This window comes from Erinaceus europaeus, chromosome 17, assembly GCF_950295315.1.
Source record: "Erinaceus europaeus chromosome 17, mEriEur2.1, whole genome shotgun sequence".
NCBI lineage: Eukaryota > Metazoa > Chordata > Mammalia > Eulipotyphla > Erinaceidae > Erinaceus > Erinaceus europaeus.
This window is the reverse complement of record NC_080178.1, coordinates 67,138,690-67,164,560: the sequence shown is the minus strand read 5'-3', so window position 1 is coordinate 67,164,560 and position 25,871 is coordinate 67,138,690. Positions and strand designations below refer to the sequence as shown.

Genomic DNA, 25,871 nt, shown 5'->3' with positions numbered 1-25,871 from the left:
TTAATAGAATGTATAGAACTTTCAACCGGACTACAGAGCTTACTGAAGCTTCTCTGAGAGTTCCCTGTTTGTGTCTTTATCTAACCCTTGCTTGTTCATAAAACTGCTCAGCCATCACCTCCTCCTGAAAGCCCCCCAACAACGCTCTGCCCTTCTTTTCCCTCATCTTGCACACACACACTCATGGCATGCTGAATTGTTGCTTCTCAGTGTCATCTATGCCCCTAAGTTGTAATTGTCTCATTGAAAGGTTGAGGACCTGTAGTGCAAAAAGGGGTTCTTTTTTTTTTTTCCATTTTATTTGTGATTAATAGTGGTTTACAAGATTGTAAACTATATAGTTCCACACCACATCCACCATCAAAGTTCTGTCCCCACTCTCCAAGCGATCACCACCACAGTTCTTACAAAGTCTTAGAGACTGTTTGCTTCAGTTTTTTTCTTCCCCAAGTCCATGTGTTTTACTTCTCTAAGAAGTTATGTAATACAACTCTGCAACCAAAAAAGATGATATTGTGTCCCTTGACACAAAATGGATGGAACTAGAGGTGCTTATGCTTAATGAAATAAATAGAGATGGAAGACAGTGACTAGGTGGTCTCACTCATGTGGAATTCAGAGAGGGATTCTAACTGATTCACAATCTGCCCTGTCATGGATAATCTTATTCCATATTCCTTTAGTAACTGAGTAAGATAAAGCCCTAGGGGCAGCCGATGTTGAGAGAAAGGAAAGAGAGGAGCTCATCTCTAGGGTACTGTTCAAGCCTTGGGAGCATATTGGTTAGAAATGGAACTGATTTGGGTGGGGTAGATAGCATAATGAGTCCATAATAAGTCCCAGGTTCAACCTCCTGCACCACCATAAATCAGAGCTGAGCAGTGCTCTGGTTACAAAAAAAGAAGAAAAGCAAAAAAGAACTGATTTGTTCAATCAGACTTCTCCAAAGCCCACATTTCCCACAGGCCCCCGCCCACTCAAGCCCCCGCCCCATTGATTTGCATTAGCCCCACCCTCACCGCCCACTGTGCCACTCTAATCCCCGCCCAGAACGCGTGGCCCCGCCCCGTCCTGACCCGGCGAATCTCAGTTCCAGTGCTCTAAGCCCCGCCCTCTGGCTTTCCCTGCCTCTTTAAACTGGTCCCGCCTTAGGTGCCGCCTTCTGCCCTCTGGTTCGACCTTTCTTCCCCGGGCTCCGCCTTCGCGCGGCGGGCCTCCACTTCCCCAGAGGTCTTCCCCTATGACACGCCGGAGTCCTGAGGGGCGGGGCTTACTGTAATAAGGGGCGGGGCTAAGAGAAGAGGCGGTTCTTTCGCGGGGAATGCCAGGGATAACCCCGCCCCGGAGCTCCGCCGTTGCTAGGAAACGAGCATCGACGCTCTGGCTTTGGCAGGGCCCAACCAATGAGCTGGCACGCCGCTGCCCAGTCGTGCGTCGCTGGGCGGATACGTGTGGTGCGCGGGGGCGCGGGTTGCGTGTGGCGCGGGGCGGGGCGCGGCTAGTGCGCCTGGGAGGCGATGGCGGCGGCCTGAACTCACCTAAACCCAGTGGTGGCGATCGGGCCTGGTCGGGGTCGGGGTTCTCGGAGCCAACAGTACGTATGAGCCGGAGGGCCCCGAGAGGTGCGTGAGGAAATGACGGCCTCGGGTTTGGTGGCTGCACTGGGGCCAGGGTGCGGGGCGGGCATGTGCGGAGGGGCCGGCTGTGTGTGTGTCTGCAGGTGAGGGCAGAGCCCAGGGGTGAGCGCACCTGGCGGGGGGCTGGCCTGCATTGGTGCTTTCCCCGGGGACGATGTGCGGAGGGACCGGGGCTCCCGAGGACGGGGGCGCGGGGGACACCCCCGGGACCAGAGTGCGGGGTGTAAGGCCTTTGCAGGGGGCGCGGGGAGAGTCCGCGGCCAAGGCGGCTTCGTGCCGGTCGGTGGCGAACGGGCGAGGGAGTTGAGGGCCGGGCGTGGGAAGAAGGGGAGGAAGGTTTAGAGACCCGGGGAGGAGTGAGAGGATGCTTCTGCAGCCGCCCTCCGCGGACTGCGGTGCCCAGTGCGAGCGGTAGTTTGAGGCGGAGCGGAACAGCTGGAGGGGAAGTGCTGTGCACTTGGCGGCGCTCCCGGGAGCTCTCCTCCCCCGGGAGGACGGAGGGTCTGGGCACCGCGGGCCAGTGTCCAGGCTGTGATAACAGCAGATCGTTTCGAGGTTCAGTCTTCAACAGAATAATCACCGGAACGCCAGTTATCTACGGGGTCCTCCTGGGGTCCACAAACTTAAAACATGGAGTTTTTTTCCTTCTTTTTCTCTTTTCTTTGCACATGCTTGTTTTGTCTCCACTTGCTTCTAGACAACCCGAGTCTGCTGCTACTCTTCATTTATGCTGAGCTGTGAGGCTTTGATGGTTGTCATCTATATTGGACTGACCAGCTTTCAAATTGCCCATTCCACTTGAATGGAAACCACGTGGCTCTGGTATATACACAATTATATTTAGACTCCTAAACAGGATGGCTTTGCCCCTCATTTTCTTGTGTTTAAAAAAAAAAAACCTACTGTATTGAGGTTAATTTATTTACAATAAACTTCTTATATTTAAAATGTTGCATGTTTGGTGAGTTTGGACATATGTTTCTATCTGTGAAACCATCACCACTTTCATGATAGTGAACACATCAGTCACCGGGCAAAAGTATTCTTTGCAATTAAATCATTTCTCCATGACTTGCTGTTGAGTTCACTATTTCACCGGTTCCCTTCTCCCCACCAGCTTCAGTGCACATGAAAGTTCTGGGAAGCTGATTTGACTTTCAGTAATAGCGGCCCCTTTCATACCACTAAATTCTCTCTGTTGACTGTCTGTCAAAGAGCCTAGATAACTCCTCCAACATGAGGAAGAGATAGGCCTCGCCTACCTGCATCATGCTTTGAGAATTAGGCACAACTCGGGTCTGTAGTCTAGAGTCTCAGCCTTCGAAAGAATCATTCTGTCCCATTGTACGTTTTCATTGCTTCTCTCTAGGCCAAACTGGTTCTTATGCTGGGGGAATCTTGGGCAGACTGCCCAAATGGTCAGTTACACGTGTATAAAAACAGTTTAGAGCAGCAACTCCTGAAGTGGGCCCAGGGCAGTGTCAAGCCCATGATAAGGTTGCATCCCTACAGAGGTGGAAGCAAAGAAAGGCAACGTGTGAAATGTTTTGTTTGTTTGTTTGCTTTTCCTTAGAAATAGATTGCTGTTCTTTGGAGTTAAAGCACTGTCTCATTGATGAGACATACATGCTTTTTTCTTTTAGTGGCTTGTGTGCCATAATAAGAACAACCTTTTTTAAACATTAAAAAGTTTATTTCTACAGGTTTCATGAAACCCAGAAATTTAGAGTCATGCTAGTGCAGCCATTGTAATGTGTTGAGGAAACATATGTTTTACACAGGAAGTCTGTAACTTCTAACATCTGAACAACACTGGTATTTTTTTCATGGAATCTCAGCTTTCACTCAGTTTGCACAGCTACCTGGTGAAGTAGGCAAGGGCAGGAGTTCTGACTGTGTAAGTGAGAAATCAAATTCAGAAGGCAGAGGTCACTTAGTGCTGAAGTTGAAGACCCAGCTTTGGTCTCCTGAGAGTAAGTGACTTGAAAGGAGCCCTGTAACAGAGTGAAGGTGATGTGAACTGAAAGGCATGTGATGGATGACACAGAGGACATTATGCAAGATGGGCAGCACCATTTTGTAATTTTCTTTTCTTTTTGCTTTGTTTTGTAATTTCTAATTGTTTCACAAGAGATTGGAGAGATTCTGATGGTGACTTGGGGGTGATGGTTTTGTTTTATATTTTGACAATGAACTGGAAAATGGCATGCAAACAAAATGCCTGCAGTGTATTGTGATAACGGTAGGGTTAGTCAAGTTACATGTTAGAGGGCTCTTAGGAACTGTTCAAATTCTTGGAAGAAAGCACTGGGTTTGGTAGGCTTATTACGTGCTATCCTGGACTCTGTTGAATCACAGTGTATTAAGTATAATGGATTTAAACTTACGACATAACTGAGTAGTCAACCAGAGAAGAAGGAAATACAGATAAGGATGAGGTTCCGACAGAAACATGTTCAGGGTGTTATGTGTAGCATTTTGCTCTACATTTGCTCTGTGTCAGGCACTCTGCTAAGAACTGGAGAATAAATTCACTCATTCTTCTTTTTTTTTTCTTCCCCATTCAGCAGATACTTTATCGTATAGGTCGCCCCTTGTGATGTTTACATCTTATAAGGTAACTAGATAATAAAGACAACCATATGTAATAAAGGTTTGGTCCTCTGAGGCCTCAAAGAATTCTCCCTCTGGCTAGGAAAGACACATGAAAATATTACTTCAATTTAGTAAGAGGATGTGAAATAAAAAATTGCGTCATGGGAGTAATTACTTCTCTATATCTAATGTTGGCCTCTCCCTGTGTTCCATTCACTGATAGTGGTCCCCTGTATCTATGATGTATCTTTATTGGTATCTCAAAATTAACACGCCCAGAACAGAACTATTTTGTTCTTCATAAGCCTGCTAACCATATGCTGTATCTTAGTCCAGGCAAAGATTTCATTGTCTCTTCTATTCTTGCTGCTTCTTCATCCGTGTTTATCACTTACTAAAATCCTGATGCATTTTTCCTGTCTGCTGTCTATCACCCTTCACGTCCATAATTTTAGTTTTCTCACTTGGATTTTGTTCTCCCCCAACAATCACCTGCTTTCAAACTTGCTCTTTTTCCAGTTCATCCCTGGAATGATTTTTTTTTCCCTAAAAACTGCAAGTCTGATCATGGAACTCCTTTGCTTAAAAACCTTTGGCTCTTTGTGCTTGTAGGACAACATCCAACTTCTTTAATGTGGCATCATTTGGCCTCAGCTCACCTCACCAACCTCTTCTACCGCCACTCCCTATTCTTGTGTTCTAGCTTGGATAGATTGTTGACAATTCTCTAACAAACATGTTACTTTTCTGAGCCTTGAGATCTTTGTGGTCACTGTTCCCTTTTGCTTCTCTACCCTGTGAACTTTCCTCATTCTTTCAGAAATGGTTCAGTCTCACTTTTTTTTTTTTTTCTGACATCTGCTTTGTCACCTTACCCGGTGGGGGTAAAGATGATCGTGTGTGACATAGCAGCTCACTCCTGCATGTGCTCCCTGACAGCTTTTTTTTTTTTTCCAGAGCCATAGGGAGAAGAATAGACACCTGGTGAGCCTTATTTATTTATCTATTTATTACTAGCTAGAGACAGGGAAATTGAGGGGAAGGGGAAGATAGAGAGGAAGAAACACCTGCAGCCCCTTTTCACTACTCATGAAGCTTCCCCACTACAGGTGAGGACCAGGGGCTTGAACCTGGGTCCTTGTGCACTGTGATGTGAGCGCTCGGCCAGGTGCGCCACTGCCTGGCTCTGGGATTCACTTTTGTAAAGGAGCGTCACCATGTGACAGGTTCACAGCATTAGTTATCGGGACTCCTGGAGTGAGGTGGGGAGATTCCCTGCACGAAGCACAAGTAGTGCTGGGGGAAGGGGAGTGAGTGAGATGGGGGTCATATCCTGACATCTTACTTGTCCTGTATGTATGTGACCTGTGAGATCGATAAGCTGGGAAGATATGGATAAACTGAGCTCTGGATCGGTGGGCCTGTGAATGAAGTGGTTCCCTCACACCTTTTGGCTTCCTGTGAGGTTTTAATCAGACCTTTGTACTGAGTAGTCCATTCATTGCCTCATAGGTTAATAACCTCTCTTCTTACTGAAGGAGAGGCATTTAAGGAATGACGCCTTGCCTCTAGACTTTACTGACTTGTACTAGGGAGGCCATTTTGGTTCCTTTCTGTTTGCTGTTGGTGTTACACGTGTATCTGCCCCCAGGTCCCTCCCTCACTTGGCCTCTCCCAGGGCAAAGGTTCCTAAATGGGGCTGAGCACCACCTCCTGCACCGCACGTTCTGTTCTGGGCTTGGCTGGACACCTTTGTTGAGTGTTCTCTGTTACAAGACTACTTTGGGGGCCCAAGGTGAGTGTCTGACCTTGGTTGTTTGTGGGTCTGAAAGATCCACTTCATCTTCCACCTCCATCACCACACATTTTTCCTTCCCTCTCCTTCCTTCCTTCCTTCCTTCCTTCCTTCCTTCCTTCCTTCCTTCCTTTCTTTTTTTCTTTCTTTCTTTTTGCCTCCAGGGTTATTGCCAGGGCTCAGTGCCTGCATCAAAAATCCACTGCTCCTGGAAACCAATTTTTTCCCTTTTGTTGCCCTTGTGTTTTTTTTTTTTTTATCATTGTTGTGGGTATTATTATTGTTGTTATTGTTGCTGTCGTTGGATAGGACAGAGAAATGGAGAGAGGAGGGGAAGACAGAGAGGGGGAGAGAAAGCTAGACACCTGCAGACCTGCTTCACTGCCTGTGAAGTGACTCCCCTACATGTGGGGAGCTGGGGGCTGGAACCGGGATCCTTACACGCCGGTCCTTGCGCTTCACACCACATGCACTTAACCTGCTGCGCTACTGCCTGACTCCCCTTTCTTTTCCTGACTCCCCTTTCTTCTTTTTTTTTTTTTTTTTTTTTTGTTTTGTTTTTTATGTTGGTATGGGGGATTGAACCTGGGACTTTGGAGCCTCAGGCATGAGAGTCTGTTTGCATAACCATTATGCTATCTACCCTCTGCCCTATTTCTTTTTTTTTTAACCTTGAAGTGTGTCTGGGATTTGCTGAGACTGCCTGCTTGTGTCTCTTTAGGGTATGTGTATGAGGTGGTGAGGATGGACGGAGTCAGAGCAGGTTACATCTCTGGAACAGAGATGAGGGCACAGGATGGCCCAACAGGAGCAAGAGAGGGAAGAGAGGGAAAATATTCACAGCTGCTTTATGCCAGGAGTGCTACATAGATCATCTTATTTAATTAGTATTTTCTCTTATAACTTATTATTTTTACACAGATTGGGCAGTGGTGCATTCTGTTCAAACTCCTGGCCCCTACCTGCAGGGGAAAACTTCATGAGTGGTAAAGCAGTGCTGCACTTGTCTCTCTTTTTCTCCCCCTTGTTCTCTGTCTCGTTTCACTGATTGTAAAGCTTCCCTCCCACAGGTAGCAGATGGGGCCAGGGGTTTGAACCTGGGTCTGTGTCCTGTGCATGATAATCTATGCACACGCACCATCGCCTGGCCTTTTTTTTTTTTTTTTTGTCCTTAGCCTTATCTTTTTTCAGACTTCTTTGCCTCACATGACAAACACCTCTGAGGTCCCCATCCTAAAACCAGACCAAACTGAACCAAGCAATAACAATTTCCCTTTCTCCCACCCCACCAACTGTTGTAAGCTATATTTAACCTTCCCCATATTACTGAATTTCCTGAAATTTTATCTTGCACTTCTTTGGCTCCTAGTCAGTTATTAACCAGTGATTTCCTTAACTTTATTTAAAAACTTGGTAACTAAAATTGATGGATTATTCTTCTCTGGGACCTTGCATGTGCGATTTCACCACTGCAGACTGACTTTTTTTTTTTTTCCCCTCCAGATATAAAGAGGGAGAGAGAAGAGATACCATAACACTGAGGATTCTGGAGTACTGTGGCATTCAGCCAGGGCCTAGAACTTGGGTCTCTTGTGGCAACGTAGGCATGCTGCCACGTGAGCTATCTTGTTCAGTCTTCCTTCCACTTAATCTTTCTACACTGTACACTAGGCCACGTCCAGTTTCTTGAACTTCCCTTGTTTTCTAAATTTCCCCTTTCATATCTACTGATCAACTTAAAGTTCTTTTTAAATTTACTTCTTTATTTTGGATAGAGATAGAGAGAAATTGGGTGGGGGAAGGTGAGATAGAGATCCACAGTGCTGCGTGGCATCCCTACTGCCCGCCCCAGCAAAGACACACTGGGGGCTCGAGCTCAAGTCCTTGTGATTTATAATGTGCGCTCTGCTGGGTGTACCACCACCTGGCCCCTGTTTTTAAAGTTTAAAGTTGTTTTTTCTTTCCTAAATCTTAATGTTTCCTAGAAGGTTATTCTTGACTTCTTTTAAGATCTAATCTCTGGATGTTTCTAAAATGGTGACTGCTGGAGATCTTTTGCCTTGATTCCTTTTTGAACTCAGAGTATTGTTTGTTTTCTAGACATTGCGGTTATCCTAATAGGTGTCCCAAACTGTATACTTTGTTAAAACACAGTTTCCTTTATTTTGTGTCTGTGGTCTACTGTGCATTACCTTTTACTAAATAACTTTTACATCACTTTATGGTCTTCTTTTATCTTCTGTTTATTTACCTGGGTTTGTTCCTAAGTCATGATCCAGTTAAATCTAGAGCTATCCCAATCTACTTGTCTATATTTGTACTCCTGCCCTGCCACTCACTGGTTGACTATGGCAATTTATTCAGTGTTTGTAGAGTTTGATTTCTCCATGGACAAAAGATGTAGAACGTGATGGTAGAACGTGCAGGCTTAAATGAGCTGCTATAATTAGTGCTTAGAACAGAGCCTGGCACATTTTCTCAGTGTGTCAGTTAGAATTGTCTTTTTTTTTTTTTAAGTTTTTAAATTTTTTATTTATTCCCTTTTGTTGCCCTTGTTGTTTTATTGTTGTAGTTATTATTGTTATTATTGATGTTGTTGTTGTTGGATAGGACAGAGAGAAATAGAGAGAGGAGGGGAAGACAGAGAGGGGGAGAGAAAGACAGACACCTGCAGACCTGCTTCACCACCTGTGAAGCGACTCCCCTGCAGGTGGGGAGCCTGGGGCTCAGACCGGGATCCTTACTCAGGTCCTTGGCCTTCGTGCCACGTGCGCTTAACCTGCTGTGCTACCGCCTGACTTCCTATTTATTTATTTTTTTAAAGATAAATCTTTCTAAATCTTTTAACAACCTTAGTTCATGTTCATGCCATTCTTTTGTTAAAAATGGACTGTTGAAATCAGTTCTTAGAAATTGCCCACTGCCATCTGTCTCTTGCTCCACCTTCTGTTGCTAGCTGACATATTTTTTAATGGAAAATATGATCTTGCCGTTTCCTTATTTATAAGCTGCTTTTGCCTCCATAATGTTAATAAATAAAACATTAGCATGCTATCTAGCGATCTTTGTAACCTTCATCACCTATTTATCCTTCAACTCAGTATCTTCTCTAGTCCGCAACTGTTCCATCTTTTTAGAGTTTTTTTTAAAATTATTATTATTTGTTTATTTGTTTCTACTTTTTCAGAGCACTGCTCAGCTCTGGCATATATGGTGGTACGGGGGCTTGAACCTGGGGCCTTTGGTGTCTCAGGCAGGAAAAGCTCTGCATAACTATTCTGTTGTCTTCTCAGCTCTCTGCAGCTGGTTTTCACATTTGTCTTTGTGTACATTGTTTTTTCAGCAGAAGATCTCTCCTCCCACCCTGTGTGGCCAGCATATCCTTGTTGTCAGAGACTTTAGTCACATCACCTTTGGTTTGTAGCCCTCTGCCTTCCAGGCAAAACGGCTTCCCTTCATCTGTGGCATTTAATCAATATCTGTTTGTAGTATCTATTAGAGTTTGATTTATGCATCTCCCCCCTGCCTCCCTGCCCCAACTTTTGTTACCGTCTTCATATTTCCAAGTTAGCACAGTAATTACGAGCAAAGTCCCTTTTTAGTGTGCACATGTCTGGAGTTAGGGAGTGAGCACGGCCTGCTGGGCCAGGACTGGGCCCTGCCGATTTCACAGCTCTCTCGTGCTTTGTAGGAGATTCCCCTTGCTGCTTTCCTTTAGCTGTGAGTTGGCGATGGTGAGCGAGTTTCTGGGTGAAAGGGGATGGGTGGATAATGTAACCAAAGGGCAAACTGGGGCTGTTGCCAAATCGCTTGTATTAGTCATCCCTTGTGAAGTGTAAAGAGGAAGGACCAGTGAACCACACCTTTCCTCTGAAGTTTCTCTGCTTGGGAGAGGCAATATAGATGAGGAGGTTGGTAGGTGAATGGAGAAGGAGCAGAGCCGAGACCGACAGCTGCTTACAGACATTTTCCTTTTCTCTAGTGAGGGTGTCATGTTCTTAGACACGAGCATTGCTCGTGCCTGATAGGAATGGGGCCTACGCGAGGATATTGGGAATCTGCCCTTGTGCTCCTTGCTAGAATGAAAAATGTTCTTTTCTTTTGGTCGTGTCTGCATCGTCTCATTCAGGAAAGGGTATATTTCTGTTATTTCCTACAGGGTGGATTTCTAGGGAAAAAACTTCTAGGAGATGTGGTCTGGGAGGTGGCACAGTGGATAAAGCATTGGACTCTCAAGCGTGAGGTCCTGAGTTCAATCCCTGGCAGCACATGTACCAGAGTGATGTCTGGTTCTTCCCTCCCTCCCTCCCTCCTCTCCCCTCTCTTTTCTTTATCATTAATAAATAAATAAAATCTTTTTAAAAATTCTAGGGAGAAAAAATTGACAGAAAAAAATTCTTCAATAGTCTCAGAGGGATGGAGTCAGATCAAGATAGGGTTTTCTGACTGTTTATTTGTCCATTAGTTCACCTAAGCATTCATACATTCAGTAGTTACTTATTTGGTCTGTAGATGATGCTCTGGGCATTCGGGATACAACAGCAAGTGAGACAGATAAATCCTGCCATCAGTGAGTTTATATTCTAGTGTGGAAGGTAACCCCCCCTCCCAATTTTTTTTTTTTTTTTGATTATGGAAACTTCAAAGAAGGCAAAGGATTAGGCAGCTGTAGCATAAAGGTGGGGAGACCTGCTTCTAATAGATAGCATTATTAAGTGAGGCCCCTCCGAGGCAGTGGTATTTGAAAATGTGATGTGAGCAGGGTAAAGACCAGAAGAGCATTGCAGGTAGAAGGACCACGAGGTTTTCAAGAAGGCCTCTGTGAGTAAAGTGTGAGTGAGGAGGCGGGTGGTAAGAGGCCATGCTTGGTTGTGTTAGATAAGGTCCCCTATGCCACGATAAAGGGTTTGGATTATTGCTAATGTGTTAGGAAACCATGCAGGGGTATTCAGCAGAGGAGAGATGCAATCTAATTTAGATGCTAAAAATGCTTCACTTTAATTGCTGTGTTGAGAATACTTTCAGGACTGAGACTAGGAGCACAGAGACCAGGCTGCAAGCTACCACAATAGTGTGACATGGTTTGAGGGTAGAAGAGTTAGGCAGGTGAATGTTGCTAGCCATTATCAAGATGGGGAAAGTTGGAGACAGTGAAAACTGGTAGAAGAGAATTGTTCTAGACATCTTGGGTTTAAGGTGCTGACTGTGCATATAGGATTGTCAGTGAAGAGTTCTCGGTTCTTCCCACTGGGAGTGGAGAGTAGCAAACTGCTATTGACCTCTCCCGTCCTCTCTGTTCAAATTAGGTTTGCAAGTCTGGACAGGGCAGTTACCTCTGGGCTCGTCACTCCGGCCTGTTGAATCTTCTGATTCCATGACCAGTTACTGGCTTCTGCAGACCGGATGAAGCAAACTGGAGACACGAATGGAGAAAGCCTCCAGCCGGCCAGTTCTCTGAGTGTGGTCGTCTGGCTGCTGGCCTTGCCCAGCCTGACTCATGGAGAGGATGAACTGGCTGAGCAGACTGGCTTCACGGGGCCCAGGGCACCGTGTACCGCATGGGGCCAGTCCACAGACTCCTGTCGTGGCTGACCCTGAGACCTGCCTCATGGTCTTCAAGAATCACTGGTCTCAGGTAGGGAACTCTGTGCCAGGAGGCCTACTCTGTGGGTTGCCCAGGTCTTCCTGACGTTTATTCTCGCACTGTATCATCGTCAAGTTTCTTTTCTGTCCTGTTTGCTCAGGTGATGCGAATCCTGGAGCGGCAAGGCCCCCGGGCAGTAGACGATCTCAGTGCTGTTCGCAACCACAATTACCAAATGTTGACACTGCTGGCAGAGGATCGTGCCGTCCCCTCAGCCCCCTCGGCCCCTGGACCCCTGCTGGACTTTGCCCTGCGCGAGGATCTGCTCACCCGAGTGTTGGTGTGGCAGCTTCAGTGGGATGAGCTTGGGGATGGGGTTGAGGAACGGCGGGCTGAGCAACTGAAACTATTTGAGATGCTAGTGAGCGAAGCTCGTCAGCCACTGTTGCGACATGGGCCGGTCCGTGAAGCTCTGCTGACCTTGCTGGATGCCTGTGGCCGCCCTGTGCCCAGCAGCCCGGCACTGGATGAAGGCCTGGTGCTACTACTCAGCCAACTGTGCGTGTGTCTGGCACGGGAACCTGTACTGCTGGAGTCCTTCTTGCAGCCACCTCCTGAGCCTGGAGCAGCCCCCCGTCTTCTCCTCTTTTCTCGCCTGGTTCCCTTTGTCCATCGAGAGGGTACCCTGGGCCAGCAGGCCCGAGATGCTCTGCTGTTGCTCATGGCTCTGTCAGCTGGGAGCCCCACTGTGGGCCACTACATCGCAGATCACTCCTACTTCTGCCCGGTCAGCACCTCCTGAGATGGGCTGGGGTGGGGTGTGTGTGGATCCTGGACTGCATCTTCCTATTTGGGACATGTGGGTGGGTGTAGGTACCAAGACCTTCTCTTTCGGGAAGTAGCTCCTGGTTTTGAATACAGTGCCCGGGGTTGGGATACGGCTGACGTGGGCACAGGCACGTAAGCTATGTGGGAAGGCTCTTCAGGGACCAGTGTTTCCTGGTAATGCCCCAGCACACTGGGCGACCAGGTGCCTGTTCTGATAACATTTCTTCCCCGTACTCCCATCAAAACTATGGGTTGCTGGCTGTCCTGTTGCCCTTTTTTTGTATTGTCTGATTGCTTGCTAACCAGTCGTTGGGGATGACTCTTAGGTGCTGGCCACAGGGCTGAGTGCCCTGTACTCCTCGCTGCCCCGGAAGATTGAGGTCCCAGGGGATGATTGGCACTGCCTGCGGCGGGAGGACTGGCTGGGAGTGCCAGCCCTGGCGCTCTTCATGAGTTCCCTAGAATTCTGCAATGCTGTCATCCAGGTGGGACTGGGATGCTTAGAAGTCTGGCTCTCGGTCATTCTGGGGAGATGGGGTGGGAAGGGACATATTCTCCTGGAGCTTTGCTATTCTGTCATCTTGGGGGTAGGGGGCTTCCTTGTACCATTCTGCTCTCACCCTGACAGTGATTCTCCTCACAGCCCTTCCTCTTTCTCATACCCCCACAGGTGGCTCACCCTCTGGTGCAAAAGCAGCTGGTGGACTATATCCATAATGGGTTTCTGGTGCCTGTCATGGGCCCTGCCCTGCATAAGGTGAGAGTCAGGGTGGCAGGGCAGATTAGGGGCTAGGCTGAGGGGTGGCCACCTCAAGGTTAGTGGACTGGGGACTGGGGAATCCGCCTGTCTTCCTTATCTGCTCCCGGCTCCTCCTTAGCACTCAGGGAACATGTCTCAGTACAGGTGCAGGGGAATCTTGAATTTCCAAACTTTCCCTTCCTTTCGTCCAGACTTCCGTGGAGGAGATGATTGCCAGTACCGCCTATCTGGAACTTTTCCTACGGAGTATCTCAGAGCCTGCCTTGCTCCGTACCTTCCTGCGTTTCCTGCTGTTACACCGGCATGACACCCACACCATCCTTGACACCCTTGTTGCGCGTATTGGCAGCAACTCCCGGGTATGGCCCCTACCTCTGTCCTGGCTTACCTGGGTGAGCCATCTTCTCTCTCTGGCCTTTGTTCGGGGAGGGTGTTCTTGCCCTTCTTTGTCTTCAGTAATCGCTTCAGAGTTTGGTGGTATTTACTTTATAGCGTGGAACTTTTAACCATTTGGGGTACAGATTTTTAACTTAGATTTGTAACTTATTTACATTTGAATATTTTTTGCTAGGACACAGTTACTTTTTCTAGATGACTTTGTGCATTCTGACTCTAGGTTTTGCCAATGCACTGCAGTGATGGAGCATTAATTTAATTTACCTTGGTGTTAAGATTCTCGTCAGCTGTGTGTTGCTTTGTGGCCTAGTGAAGGTGACTTAAAAATATTTCTGTAGGTTTTATGTCTGTAGTAGGTGACCCAGGTGCTATTGTTTTGCTTTACCTTTGGATTTGCTGCTTCTGGGCAATCTGGGGCAGTGACCTACCTGCTTACATCCCTTCCACTTGAACACTTGACTGAGTGATTGCTATAGGCCACACTAGTCACTGGTAAAGGGGATGTAAGCCAAGTAGGTATGGTTGGTGACTTCATAGAGCAGAGAGTTGAAGTTGCTTGTTTTTCTTTTCTTTTTTCTTTCCTTTTTTTTGGTCAGGGCTTCGTTGCTCTGGGCTGACTTTTTCAGATAGCAAGAGAGACAGAGAGAGTCAGGAAGCTTCCTCCAGTGGGGTGGGGTGTAGGGTTGCATGACAGCAGCTTCACTACCCAGCTGGGCTTTCTTGTGGGCTCAGCTCTCCCTTTATAGAGGATGTAGGAAAGCAGATACATTAATTAATTAATAGATAATGGAAAATTACGTTCATGATTATGAAAAAACCTAAACAGGGTGCTTACAAAATAGGGCTGTCAAAAAGGGTGATACTTAGCTGGGACCTGAATCCCACGAGGGTGTTATCCTAGTGAAGAACAAGTGAAGGACAGTCTAGGCAGAAGGTGAAGCTTGGAGAAGACTTCATAAGGGGGCAAAGCTTAATGAATTTGAGGAAATGAAAGACCAGTGTGACTGAAGGTGTAGTGAGTAAAGGGGAGAAAGGAGTCACATGAAAGTGGAAAAATCACAACTAATCAGATCATGCATGACCTTGTAGAGCTTGGCAAGGAATCTGCATTTTAACCAATCAAGATGCGTATGATTTGGTAAGTCATAAAGCCGAAGCTTTTCTACGGGAATAAAGTGTTGGTTTAGCTACAGACCTTAGGCCTCTATTTTATCTTCAGAGTCAGTTTTGCCACCTCTTGTTACATATATTTTAAGTTTCCTTGGTCTTATGTTGAAAGTAGAAGTTCTTGGACTATTCATGGTTTTAGAAAACTCTTATAGATAATTGCGGTACCTGGCAGTAGGGTTCCAAATAGATGAAATTCCAGGATAGCTTTGGTTTGTCTCTCTGAGGTTTCTGTCTAACTAAGTGAGAGTAAATTTGAGATAGTCCAGACTGAATGATTAAACCAATGTTTCTAATCTGTGAAATGACGCGTGTTGAGATAAGTACATGCGTGCAGGTATATAGGTGTGTTGGGTTTTCTTTTCTTTTTCTTTTTTTTTTTTAGCCATTTTTTAACCAGCGCACTGTTCAGCTCTGGCTTGTGGTGGTGAGGGGGATTGAACCTGGGACTTTGTGGAGCCTCAGGCAGGAGAGTCTGTTTGCATAACCATTGTGCTATCTACCCTCCCGCTAAACCAATGTTTCTAAATGAGCTGTGCACTGACAAAGATTCTGATGAGCTCTAATTTGGATATCTTGAATTACAGTCTTTGGGAGTAGGCTCATGGCATATGTATTTTAAAACTGTTCCAGGAAATAATTATAAGATGAATTTGGATTAGGAATTGGTGGGATAGGCTGGGGAGGTGGCTAAGCAGTGGGGTACCTGTCCTGCATATATGAAGCCCAGGATTTGAATCCCAACACTGTGTTTGCAGTGATCGTTCATAAAAAGTAAGTCGGAAGAAAAGGAATTAGTGGTATAGATGAATTGGGAATAGACATGAACGCTTGAATTTTGCATAGATCAAGATGTTTTCTCCCCCATCATTTTACTGAAGTTAGAACATCGTCCTCTATCTGTGTGATGCTCTGTTCATGTTTAGGGATAGTTGATTTCCCTCATGGGGTTAATTATATATATATATATATTTTTTTTTTTTTTCTTCTATTCTGGACTCTATCCATTTTGCTTTTATCTTGATCTTATTCTGTCTTCTTTATTCCTTCCTCATTGTCGTTAGTGTTTAGCATTTACTTTTGTCCCTTGGTCTCAAAGAAACTTTCCTATTATTGTTACTTACATTACTGTTGTCATTGTCGTCGTCATCATCATCATCAGTTTCCTGGTCCTTGAGCTCTTCTGGTTTCAGGATTCTCATATTATACACATGCAGGTTGCTTTCCTTCCTAGAGTCAGAATGCACAAAGTCATACAGAAAAAGTAACTGTGTTCTAGCGTCATTGTTAGGCCTTTTAAAACATGATTCCGTTGGCCTGACTTCTTAACTTCTGTAGTTTATCTTTCATGGCTTAAATCAGGGTAGGGCACCTTTTTAAAATTTCTTGATACTTATAACATTCACACTTTTCTTGGTATGAAAAAAGCTCTAGTTGCCTTGACAGACTTACACCAAATAATTTCGAGGACCATACATGGCTTATAGACCCTACACCTGGCTTAAAGTGAGTCTGTGAGCATGACTCTATTAGTTTATTCAAATTACTGCAAACAGGGTGGTTTCAAACAAAACAGATTCTCAGTTTCATAGTTCTGTAGGTTTTTGTATGTGACATGAACCTCACCAGGCTAAAAATCAAAGTGTGTGTAGGTTCTGTGCTCCTTTCTGAAGGCGCTGAGAGAGCATCTGTTTTCTCGCTCATTAGCTTTGTTGGCAGCACTTAACTTCGTTACGGTGATAGGACCGAGATTTCTGTTTTTCTTGTTGCCAATAGAAGACTGTTCTTAGTTCCTAGAGGCCAAGTTCTTTGGCTTTTGTTCCCTTTTTTCAAAACCTTTAATGATGGGTTGAATTCCTCTCACATCTGAGATCTTTCTTCTTTTTTGACCCAGCTGGAGAAGGTTCTCCACTTTTGAGAACTCATATGATTTTTTTATTGGGCCCACTTGGGAAATCTGGGATAGTCTCTCCAACTCAAAATTCCTTTTTAACCACGTCTGCCAAGTCCTTCCTCCATGTAAAGTAAAATATTTGCAGGTTTGCACATCTTGGGCAGTGATCTGTTCCACTACGTTTCAGTGAGTCATTGCTAGTTAAGATAGTCCCTTAATTACCCCCTAAACATCTGTTCCCCAATAAAGTTGACTTTTAATTCTCCCACAGTCGTTTAGTAAACAAAAAGCACCTAGTCTCTGCAGGTCGTGCCCTAGATTAAGATCCAGTAAGTTGTCTTTAAGGATCGTGAGGGCTCTGAGGGAACTCGCTGTAAGGGACGTGTTGTGAAAGTGCTTCAAAGACTCAGAGGGTTGAGGGAGAGTACCTGCGACTGGTCTCTCAGCCTAGCCAGAGGCAACCCTTCTTCCTTTTCTGAAACAAAAGCCTTCTGTTCGGGACACACCCTTCATTCTCCCTTTTCTTGTCAGCTGCCCTTGAACTTTTATTTTACCTTCTAAGAGAGATACTGGGGTTGGAGAGGTGGCTGTGACTCCTGCTTCCCAGCTGGGATCCTTGCAGGTTGCCTCTGCTTTCTTGTTGGTAAGCACTCAGCTGTTGTGTTGCTTAGGCAGCCTGCTAATATGGGCATTCCCTTGGTTTTCCTCTCTCTGTTTTCTCTTCTCATTATCCCAGGGTCACTTTTTCATGGGTACCATTCCATCTAAGTGTTGCTGGAGTCTGTGGGGATAGGTCTACACAACTGGAAGTCTTTTGACATGTGTGGTCTGTAGAAATAAATCCATTTCAACACGTGGTCACTTCTAACACTGCATGCTCATGCTCAAGCCTTGCCCACACAGGTTGTGTAATCATTCATGTGATACTAGAATGACTGTTATGTACTGGGCCCTGTATGTATACTGTTCCTTCAGGAATGATTAGTTGGGTTTGAGAGGAACCTCCCTGTTTGGTTAACATCTAGTAGAGAGTTTTTGTGGTGACCTCCTTCCTTGCTCTCCCCAGCTCTGCATGGTCTCTCTGAGTCTCTTCAGGACCTTACTGAACCTCAGCTGTGAGGACGTTCTGCTGCAGCTGGTTCTCAGGTACCTGTGGGGGAAGGCTGAGGGATGGCTGATCCTTAGTCCTTTGGGCTTTGTGGGTTGCTGAGCAGTGGGCTTGTAGGGGGACTTTTCTTGGAGCCTTTCTTAGCCATATAACCCATGTTCTTTCTCCCTGGCTGCTATTAGCTCTCCTGATCTACCTTGTGTCCTCTTCTGCCGTCTTTCTCAGGTATCTTGTCCCATGTAACCATGTGATGCTGAGCCAGAAGCCAGCTGTGCGTGATGTAGACCTGTACGGACGAGCAGCTGACAAGTTTCTCTCCCTAATCCCACGCTGTTGTCGGCACCGTGCCTCCAGCCCACCCCGTCCAGAGCATGCCTCATGGGCACGAGGTGGGCCTAGCAGAGAGGCAGGGAGAAGGGAGGACGCCACGGGTATGGCCTGGGTTCTGGGGAACACATCAAGAAGTGGGGCTAGGATGGAGGGAGGGAAAGTGGCCATGAGTGGCATTCTGTCTCTGGGGTGGCTGATGAGGGATCTTGCCAGGTAGATCCTTAACTTCACCAAGATGAGCCAAGATGTTCCTCCTCTTTTTTTTTTTTCCTTGTTCTGTTCTCATTGCCTCTTTTGTGTTAATCGTGGTGAAAAGGGTGGGGTGTAAATGAAGAAAAGATTAATTGAGAAAGTGGAGGGCTGGGGAGAGAGCATTATGGCTATGCAGAGAGACTGTCATGTCTGAGGCTCCAAGGTCTTAGGTTCAGTCCCCTATACTACTGTAAGCTGGCGTTGAGCAGTGCTCTGGTTAAAATAATAATAATAAAACAATACTAATACTACTACCAATAATAATTTGGAGGTTGGAGAGTCAGTTCTGTAAAAAGGCCCCATGTTTCTGCCTCTTTGTTGCTGCCTGCTCACTTTCCCTCAGTTTCTTAGACCTTTATCTGGACCTCTGTCTCTTACGCTTTTTTTTTCTTTTTTTTTAAATTATTTTCCTTCCAAGGCCCTGGAAGCCCTAGTGTTGACTCCTCTTCTGTGGTGACTGTGCCCCGGCCTTCCACACCATCCCGTCTGGCTCTCTTTCTGCGACAGCAAAGCCTGAGTGGCTCCGAGACCCCAGCCCCAGCCCCACGCTCACCAGGGCTTGCTGCATCCCCATCGTCTAGCCCTGGCCGACGGCCCGGCCCTGCAGAGGAGCCTGGTGAGCTGGAGGACAATTACCTGGAGTACCTGCGTGAGGCACGCTGTGGTGTGGACCACTGTGTTCGAGCCTGCCGTACTTGGTCTGCCCCCTATGATGGCGAGCGGCCCCCTCCCGAGCCTAGCCCCGTTGGCTCCAGGACTAAGAAACGCAGCCTGCTGTCTGAGGAGGACAGGGGCAATGTAGGGGAAGGAGAGGAGGAAGAGCTGGGGAGTGGAGGGCTGACTGGGAGTATAGGGGAGGGCTCCAGCCACCTACCCCCTCTACAGCTCAATGGGGCTCCCGGACCATGGCCTGAGGGGGCCAAGAAAGTTCGTCGGGTGCCACAGGAGGGAGCTGGGGAACTACTAGAGGGCCCCTCGGAGGGCATGGCAGGACTGGAGGGCTTTGGGCAGGAGCTCCGGGAGCTGGAGGTGGCGTTGAGCAATGGGGGGGCTGGCCCAGAGCCCCCTCTAGAGCCTCCATTGCCTCTTGAGGAGGAGGAGGCCTACAAGAGCTTCACCTGTCCCCCAGAGCCCCCTGGCCCCTTCTTCAGCAGCCCTTTGCGGACTATCAACCAGCTGCCAAGCCAGCCCTTTACTGGTAAGAAATGTAGCTGTGGCCGTCTCCTGTGTGTGCTCTGCATGCTCTCCACATGTTTGTGCTGGTTTCTGAGACTTCTGGGCCATGTCACATGTACTTGCTCAGCTCCCCACCCATTTTGCTTGTGTCCCTTCCAGACACATGTCATGCCTTTACTTGTGTCTCCGTGTCTGTCTGTACATCTTCCATGCTTGTGCTGGTATGACTACTGACTTCTGTCTGTGCCTGTATGTCTGCCCTTTGTGCATGCTTTTCCTCTTCCCTCACCTGGCCAGTTCTTGAGATTTGTGACCAAGGTGTTCTGTGTCTTGGTGTTTTCCGGTGAATCACAGCAGTCTGAACCATAAGGAAGTCACACTTGCTGTCCTGTATGAGAGACAGGCCCTGTAAGCCATGTAGCCATTCTGGGCCATCCCTACCAGTATACCCGTCAGCTGTTCTGGGTGCAGGATCAGCTCTTGTGGTTTTCTTTCCCTGTGTGGTCCTTTGCCTCCTTCCTCCCAGTCTCTTTAAGAAAGAACTCAGTTTCAAGTGCTTCCTTTTTTTCCTGTGCTTGTACCTTGTTGATTGCCATCACTGCCGAGTTAGCCTTTCTTAAGGATCTGTGGTTACTGGTAAGGCCTGAAGCACATGGAGCAAAATGCCCTTTTGAGTTCAGATGACCGATGTGTAGCCCTGGATTCCCCAGTCGAGTTCTTTGGTCTCTGCAGTAGGCGACTGGAGCTGGTCTTGACCTGGATGACTGGGATAACACTTCTTCCTTTTGTTTTGGTGCCAGCTTTATACTGTCCAGCGGCTCTTCTCCTTGCTCCACACCATGTGATGTTTCCCCACCCAAACAACAGTAGCAAAACCCCGAACACAGACACCTCTGGGCAGCCGTATGATGTGACTTAAGGGCATGGCCTCGAGAGACCATGAGTTGGCACTTCATCTGTGTCATTGAGCATGTCAGTCACTTACTATGAAACTGCTACACTGTGAGAACTAGCATCTGGTAGATTTATTTATTTTAAACTTATGTTTAAACTTTTAAACTTAGATTTATTTATTTTAAACTTATGTATGAGAGAACCAGAATATCACTCTGGTATATGCAATGCCAGGGATCGAACTTGAGACCTCATGCTTGAGAGCCTATCCCTTTCTCTACCATGCTACTTCCTGGGCTGCAGGGTGCTAGCTTTGTACTAGGTCTGCCATCTCCTGGATGTGTGCCAGATTTAAAAATTGACCAGAATAACCAGCCATCATCCAGTTGTTTGTGGTCACCTAGTGTCTTGGATTGGTACATGCCTCTACCAGGCCTGGGATCTGCTGCCATCCTATGTGCTCAACATCAGGACTTTTGTACTGGGGTCATGGCAACTTTCTCCTGTAGAGTATACAAAAAACAGCAAACACAACAACACGAAACAAAGCAAACTGATTTTTTAAAAATATTTTTAATTATTTATTTATTCCCTTTTGTTGCCCTTGCTGTTTTATTGTTGTAGTCATCATTGATGTCGATGTTGTTGGATAGGACAGAGAGAAATGGAGAGAGGAGGGGAAGACAGAGAGGGGGAGAAAAAGACAGATACCTGCAGACCTGCTTCACCACTTGTGAAACGACTCCCCTGCAGGTGGGGAGCTGGGGGCTTGAACCGGGATTCTTACACCCGTCCTTGTGCTTTGCGCCACCTGCACTTAACCCACTGCACTACAGCCCGACTCCCTGCAAACTGATTTCTTTAGCTTTTGCTGTTCCTTCCTACTCAGAACCACTAGAAGATGGTGGGGTAAAGGTCTTTGTCACATTTTTGAAGTATTAATTAAAATTTTGTCTTTTTTTTTTTTTTAATATATATCTTTGTGAAATCATTCGGGAGATTTTTTTAAATTCTGTTGCAAGACAGTCCTAGGAAATAAGAGGAGCAAAGGGAGAAAATCGTGAAGGTATCTCAGGAGCAGGCCAGATAACAGCTGTTTTGGGTTTAAGACTAGTCATGTGCATGGAAAATATTCTGGGATTCCCCCCCCCCCCCAGGGTGTACTGTTTCTTGCTTTTCATTGTTCTGTCTCAACTCAGTCTGTTTCTTAGGACTCTCTCTTTACCTCACAAATCTCTGATCAGACAGTCTCGTTTGATGGCTTTAGAACCTGGTGATTTAACTCATCTGAGGCCAGTTCTCCCTTTAGATCATTCTGATTCTTCTGCTGTTTTCTTCTTTGCCAAAGTGTTTGTCTTGAATCAGTTTTCCTCTAGCCATGAACTAAACTTTTATTTTTTCCCCTACAGACTTTATTTCACTTTCTTGGTTCCCAGCTCCTGGAGAGAGCTGACTTCTTCTCGCACCCTTCAAACATTTATCCCTCCATTTTAATTTGGCCCATATAGTCATCACCTTCTTGCCTTTGCTGCTCTTTCTTGTTTTTTTTCGGAACTAGGTCTCTGTTACCGTGTCTTGTGTTGTAATCTGATTTTCTTCATTCTTGTTCCTAATCATGCTCTTGTTTTTTCTACTTTTGTTCCTCTTGAGTAGAACTTTGTTTAAACTGGAATATTCTATCATTTATAGTGATTAGAGAACACTTAGACTTGGCTGGATCTTGTTATCACTATCTCTGATCTTCTCAATAACGTGTAAGGTCGGGTGGGTATATGATTATTTTAAGAAACTAAACTTGGAGAGTTCTCATTTGTCTAGTGACTTCGGTAGGAAAAAGTAAAGGTGAACTTTGAAAGCAGGTCTTTCTTTCTCCCCAGCCTAAGATCCGGCTCGTCCAGCTTTTGTGGAGAAAACTGGCATCCAGACTCTTGTGGGTCCATGTAGTGTTTGCCATCTGATCCCCTTGCGAGCTGAGGGTCATGGGATATTTAAATATACCCAGAGACTGCCATACAAGTAACATTCACCTAGTGGTGGGGGTTGTCTTTTTTTTTGGGGGGGGGGGGAAGGAATGCCTGTGATGTGCATTGTGTTCAGGCCTTGTATCCTTGTGCCCACCCCCTTAGGCCCCTTCATGGCTGTGCTCTTTGCCAAACTCGAGAACATGCTGCAGAACTCCGTCTATGTCAACTTCCTGCTGACGGGGCTGGTGGCCCAGCTGGCCTGTCACCCCCAGCCCCTGCTCCGCTCTTTCCTGCTCAACACCAACATGGTCTTCCAGCCCAGTGTCAAGTCCCTGCTGCAGGTGTGCGATGCATGCATGCATGGGTGCGTCCAGGCTCCATCCATGGTGGGCCAGGCCCGCAGCTGGAGTGGCCTTGGGGGGCTGGGTACAGACTCAGTGGGACTACAAAGGACTGTGCCAATCTGGAGTCACTCAGAAATGTCATGAAGTTGTGCTTTGTAGGTGCTGGGCTCCGTGAAGAATAAGATTGAAAGCTTTGCAGCCTCCCAGGAGGACTTCCCAGCACTGCTATCCAAAGCCAAGAAGTACCTCATTGCCCGTGGCAAGTTGGACTGGGCTGAGGGTCCTGCAGCAGGACCTGCCCTCCGCCGCTCTGATCCCTTAGGTGAGACTTATCCTACCACCTCTCCCCAACACTCCCTTAGACAGTGGTAGGGAGTTGCGTCTTGATGTTTGTCCTTAGGCTTCCTGTTAGAGGGTAGAGCCTAGTTCTGTCCACAAAGAGCTGAGTCAACAGTGCAGCAAAAACTGCCTTAGGAGTGGAGAAAAGTCAAGGGGACAGTGTTGAGGTTGAGATAGTGACTTTTGACTGGGGAAGGCTAAGACTTGGGCAGGCAAAAGATTGGGAGTATGGTTTTGGGTGGTGGTGGAAGAGCTGGCAGTGAAGCTGGAGAAATCTGACCAGAACAGGAGCTTGTCAGCAAGAGCTGGGCTGGATAGAACTCGTGATCTTCTAGGCAGGAAGGAACCATTGTAGCTTCTTGGCTGTGTGGGTGGAGTGGTCAGGATGTTAGTTCATGTATGAGGCGAATTGGAACTAGGAGCTAGGAAAACATGGTGTCAGGAAGTGCGGCGAGCAAGGCTTGCGTCAGAATAGTGGAAGCAAAAAGGAAGGCACTGATCAGGCGGAAATGGCAGGAAGGTATTGGCAGAATCTGGTGAGTGGTTGTGGACTACACGAAGAAGGGAGATCATTAAGTTTTACATCTAGGTCTGTCATCTGAGCACTAGCCCTATGCGCGAGGCATTGTCTGGTGTAGGGGACTTGACTGTGACCTCTGCCTGCAAAGACCTGGCAGTGTAGAGGACTAGAGAAATGGCTTTGCTACAGGTGCACAGTTCTAAATGAGGTAGAAACGGTGGGAGCCAGAGCCCCTGAAAGATTAGCTTTAGATAGGATTTGTTTTTTCTTCTCCCTTTCATATAAGAGGAGGAGTGATCCAGTGGGAAATGATATGTACCAATGGAGTTGTGAGTTGCAGAGGGGAAGGCTGGGGACCGATGTTATCTTCTGTTTACTAATCAAATATGCTCAGAATAAGAGAGCCAAAGTAAGATGCAGGCTTCAGGAGAAGAGTCTATGGATTGAGAAGAGTGTGCCAGGAGGGCTATTACCAGCTGTGAAGGTCTGGATGGACTTCCTGAGCTTGAGTTTCTTGTTTCCACAGTTCTGGTGTTATGTTGACTGTGGAGTATCCAGGGGTAAAGGTAAATAAGACACAGCCCAAGCCCTTAAGTTCACAGATTAGTTTATCAGGTAGAAGACATGTAAACAAGTTATTAAAATACAATGTGATCAGGGTAGTAAGGTAAGAGGTTTGGGGAGGTCAAATTAGAGGTTTCACAGAGTCGTGGGTAGTAAAACCAGACCATAATCTCAAGAGTACAAGGAAGAAAATGGTGGGGAGAAGAAAAATCAAGACAGCAAGAGCTACAGAGGCACAAAAGTCTAGAGAGTTTTGAAAAGAGGTTGGAAGAGGTGTCTGAGGCTGATTGTGAAGAGCACTGAGTGTGAAATTTAATCAGTCTCTCTGGTATCGCAGTAGCCAAGATTAGGTGAAAAGAGTAGGAATCATGTAGTGACCTAGAGACTAGGACCTAGGTCCAAGGTAGTTAGTTAGTGGACATTGATCCAGAGCCAAGTACCTTGGCAGAGGAAGGGTAGCCATTTAAGTGACTCACTTGTATCTAAGCTGGCATGGGAGGGTGCCGCTGATGACTATCAGCCAGGGACCGGTAGAAGGTGATGTGGTCGGTCGTACGGAAGAGCAGGGCTTGGAGGGCGAGTGGAGTATAACAGAAGTGGTTCAGTCCCTGAGCTGTTATTGTGTGTGGAGTCCTGTGAGTATTGAAGAAAGAGAAGATGTGGGTCAGATGCTATAGACAGGCAAGGGAAAGTGGGAGTGGTTGGCCCTAGTTCAGCAGGGTGCTGGGAAAAAAGAAGTAGGAGCATATTTTGAGTCTAGGAGAAATAGCTTAGTCATGGTAGAACAGTGATTAGGGCCGCAGGGGTGTGAGGGAATCCTTCAGGGTCAGAAGGTGTAGGGGAGGGAAGAATTTTGACCGGGAACGAGGAAGCTGAAGCAGGGATTGGTTGAGAAGAGTGAGAGTGATAGATGGTTGAGTGGGGAGGCTGGAGAGGACTATGGGTAGGCAGCCCTTTGGTGTGAGAGTGAGAAAGAGACCTTCCCTGTTCCCGTCCTCAGAGTTAGCATGAGGAAAGGGACATGAAGTGATACCCGAGGTTCATTTCTGGCCCATTTTGTCCATTCTTCCATTTCCTCAGAACCCTAGTCGAGAAGGCCATGAGCCTAGGGCTAGGGAACTCTCCTCTCCCAGACCAAGGGAGCTTTCCTGATGCCAGCGCCTTCACGATACCCCTGTTTGTTCCCAGTGAAGAGCCGGAGACCGTCCTTGGGGGAGCTGCTTCTGCGGCACACACACAGTCCTACCAGGACCCGGCAGGCGGCACAGTTGGTTCTTCAGCCTGGGAGAGATGCAGCAGGACTTGGCTTAGGTGGGAGCTCCCCAGGGGCTTCAACTCCAGTTCTCCCTCCCCGGGGAGGGGCCCCTGAGCGCCAAGGTGAGGCTCTGCGAGTCAAGAATGCTGTCTACTGTGCAGTCATTTTCCCCGAGTTTCTCAAGGAGTTGGCTGCCATCTCCCAGGCCCATGCTGTCACTTCACCTTTCTTGTTGGATACTTCAGAGGAGGGGGCTGTCCCTCCGGTCTCAGGCAGTGGGCCCCTCAATCCTTAACTTTCTTCCGTGGACAATCAGGGCCTCGAGTGGCCTAGGCTGGGGCCAGGGCACAGGCTCCTTTTTATGTTTGGAGGCAAGTGGCGAGAAGACTTTTTAATTTATTTAAGATGAATGTTTTATGGCGAACTTGTTGCAATATGTATAAAAGGGAAATCTCTATTCTGTGCTCAT

The 25,871-nt window shown here is 46.9% G+C and overlaps 1 protein-coding gene across 10 annotated transcripts; it reads left to right on the top strand.

The window, feature by feature from the left end:
- The first annotated feature begins 1,449 nt into the window (after positions 1 to 1,449).
- On the top strand, positions 1,450 to 25,859 carry FHIP1B (FHF complex subunit HOOK interacting protein 1B). Of its 10 annotated transcripts, XM_060176944.1 has the most exons (14): positions 1,450 to 1,594; positions 2,335 to 2,459; positions 4,205 to 4,254; positions 11,334 to 11,662; positions 11,772 to 12,398; positions 12,766 to 12,924; positions 13,110 to 13,196; positions 13,391 to 13,591; positions 17,723 to 17,802; positions 17,990 to 18,195; positions 18,765 to 19,544; positions 22,543 to 22,721; positions 22,884 to 23,046; positions 25,336 to 25,859. In XM_060176944.1, exons 4-14 carry the CDS (start codon positions 11,525 to 11,527, stop codon positions 25,695 to 25,697), a joined length of 2,982 nt encoding a protein of 993 aa, XP_060032927.1. In that variant the 5' UTR covers positions 1,450 to 1,594; positions 2,335 to 2,459; positions 4,205 to 4,254; positions 11,334 to 11,524; the 3' UTR covers positions 25,698 to 25,859. The 10 variants fall into 10 exon arrangements, with proteins under 10 accessions (XP_060032927.1, XP_060032925.1, XP_007527833.2 ...); XM_060176942.1 differs by lacking the exon at positions 4,205 to 4,254; XM_060176940.1 differs by lacking the exons at positions 1,450 to 1,594; positions 2,335 to 2,459 and adding an exon at positions 3,455 to 3,610.
- The last annotated feature ends 12 nt before the right edge of the window (positions 25,860 to 25,871 follow it).

What these genes read in the sequence shown, in the direction of transcription:
- FHIP1B (XM_060176941.1), top strand. Translation starts at nt 11,525, where the DNA reads ATGGAGAGGATGAACTGGCTGAGCAGACTGGCTTCACGGGGCCCAGGG. An exon ending in TCAAGAATCACTGGTCTCAG is followed by an intron (nt 11,663 to 11,771) that starts GTAGGGAACTCT and finishes CTGTTTGCTCAG; the next exon opens with GTGATGCGAATCCTGGAGCG. An exon ending in CCGCCGCTCTGATCCCTTAG is followed by an intron (nt 23,047 to 25,335) that starts GTGAGACTTATC and finishes GTTTGTTCCCAG; the next exon opens with TGAAGAGCCGGAGACCGTCC.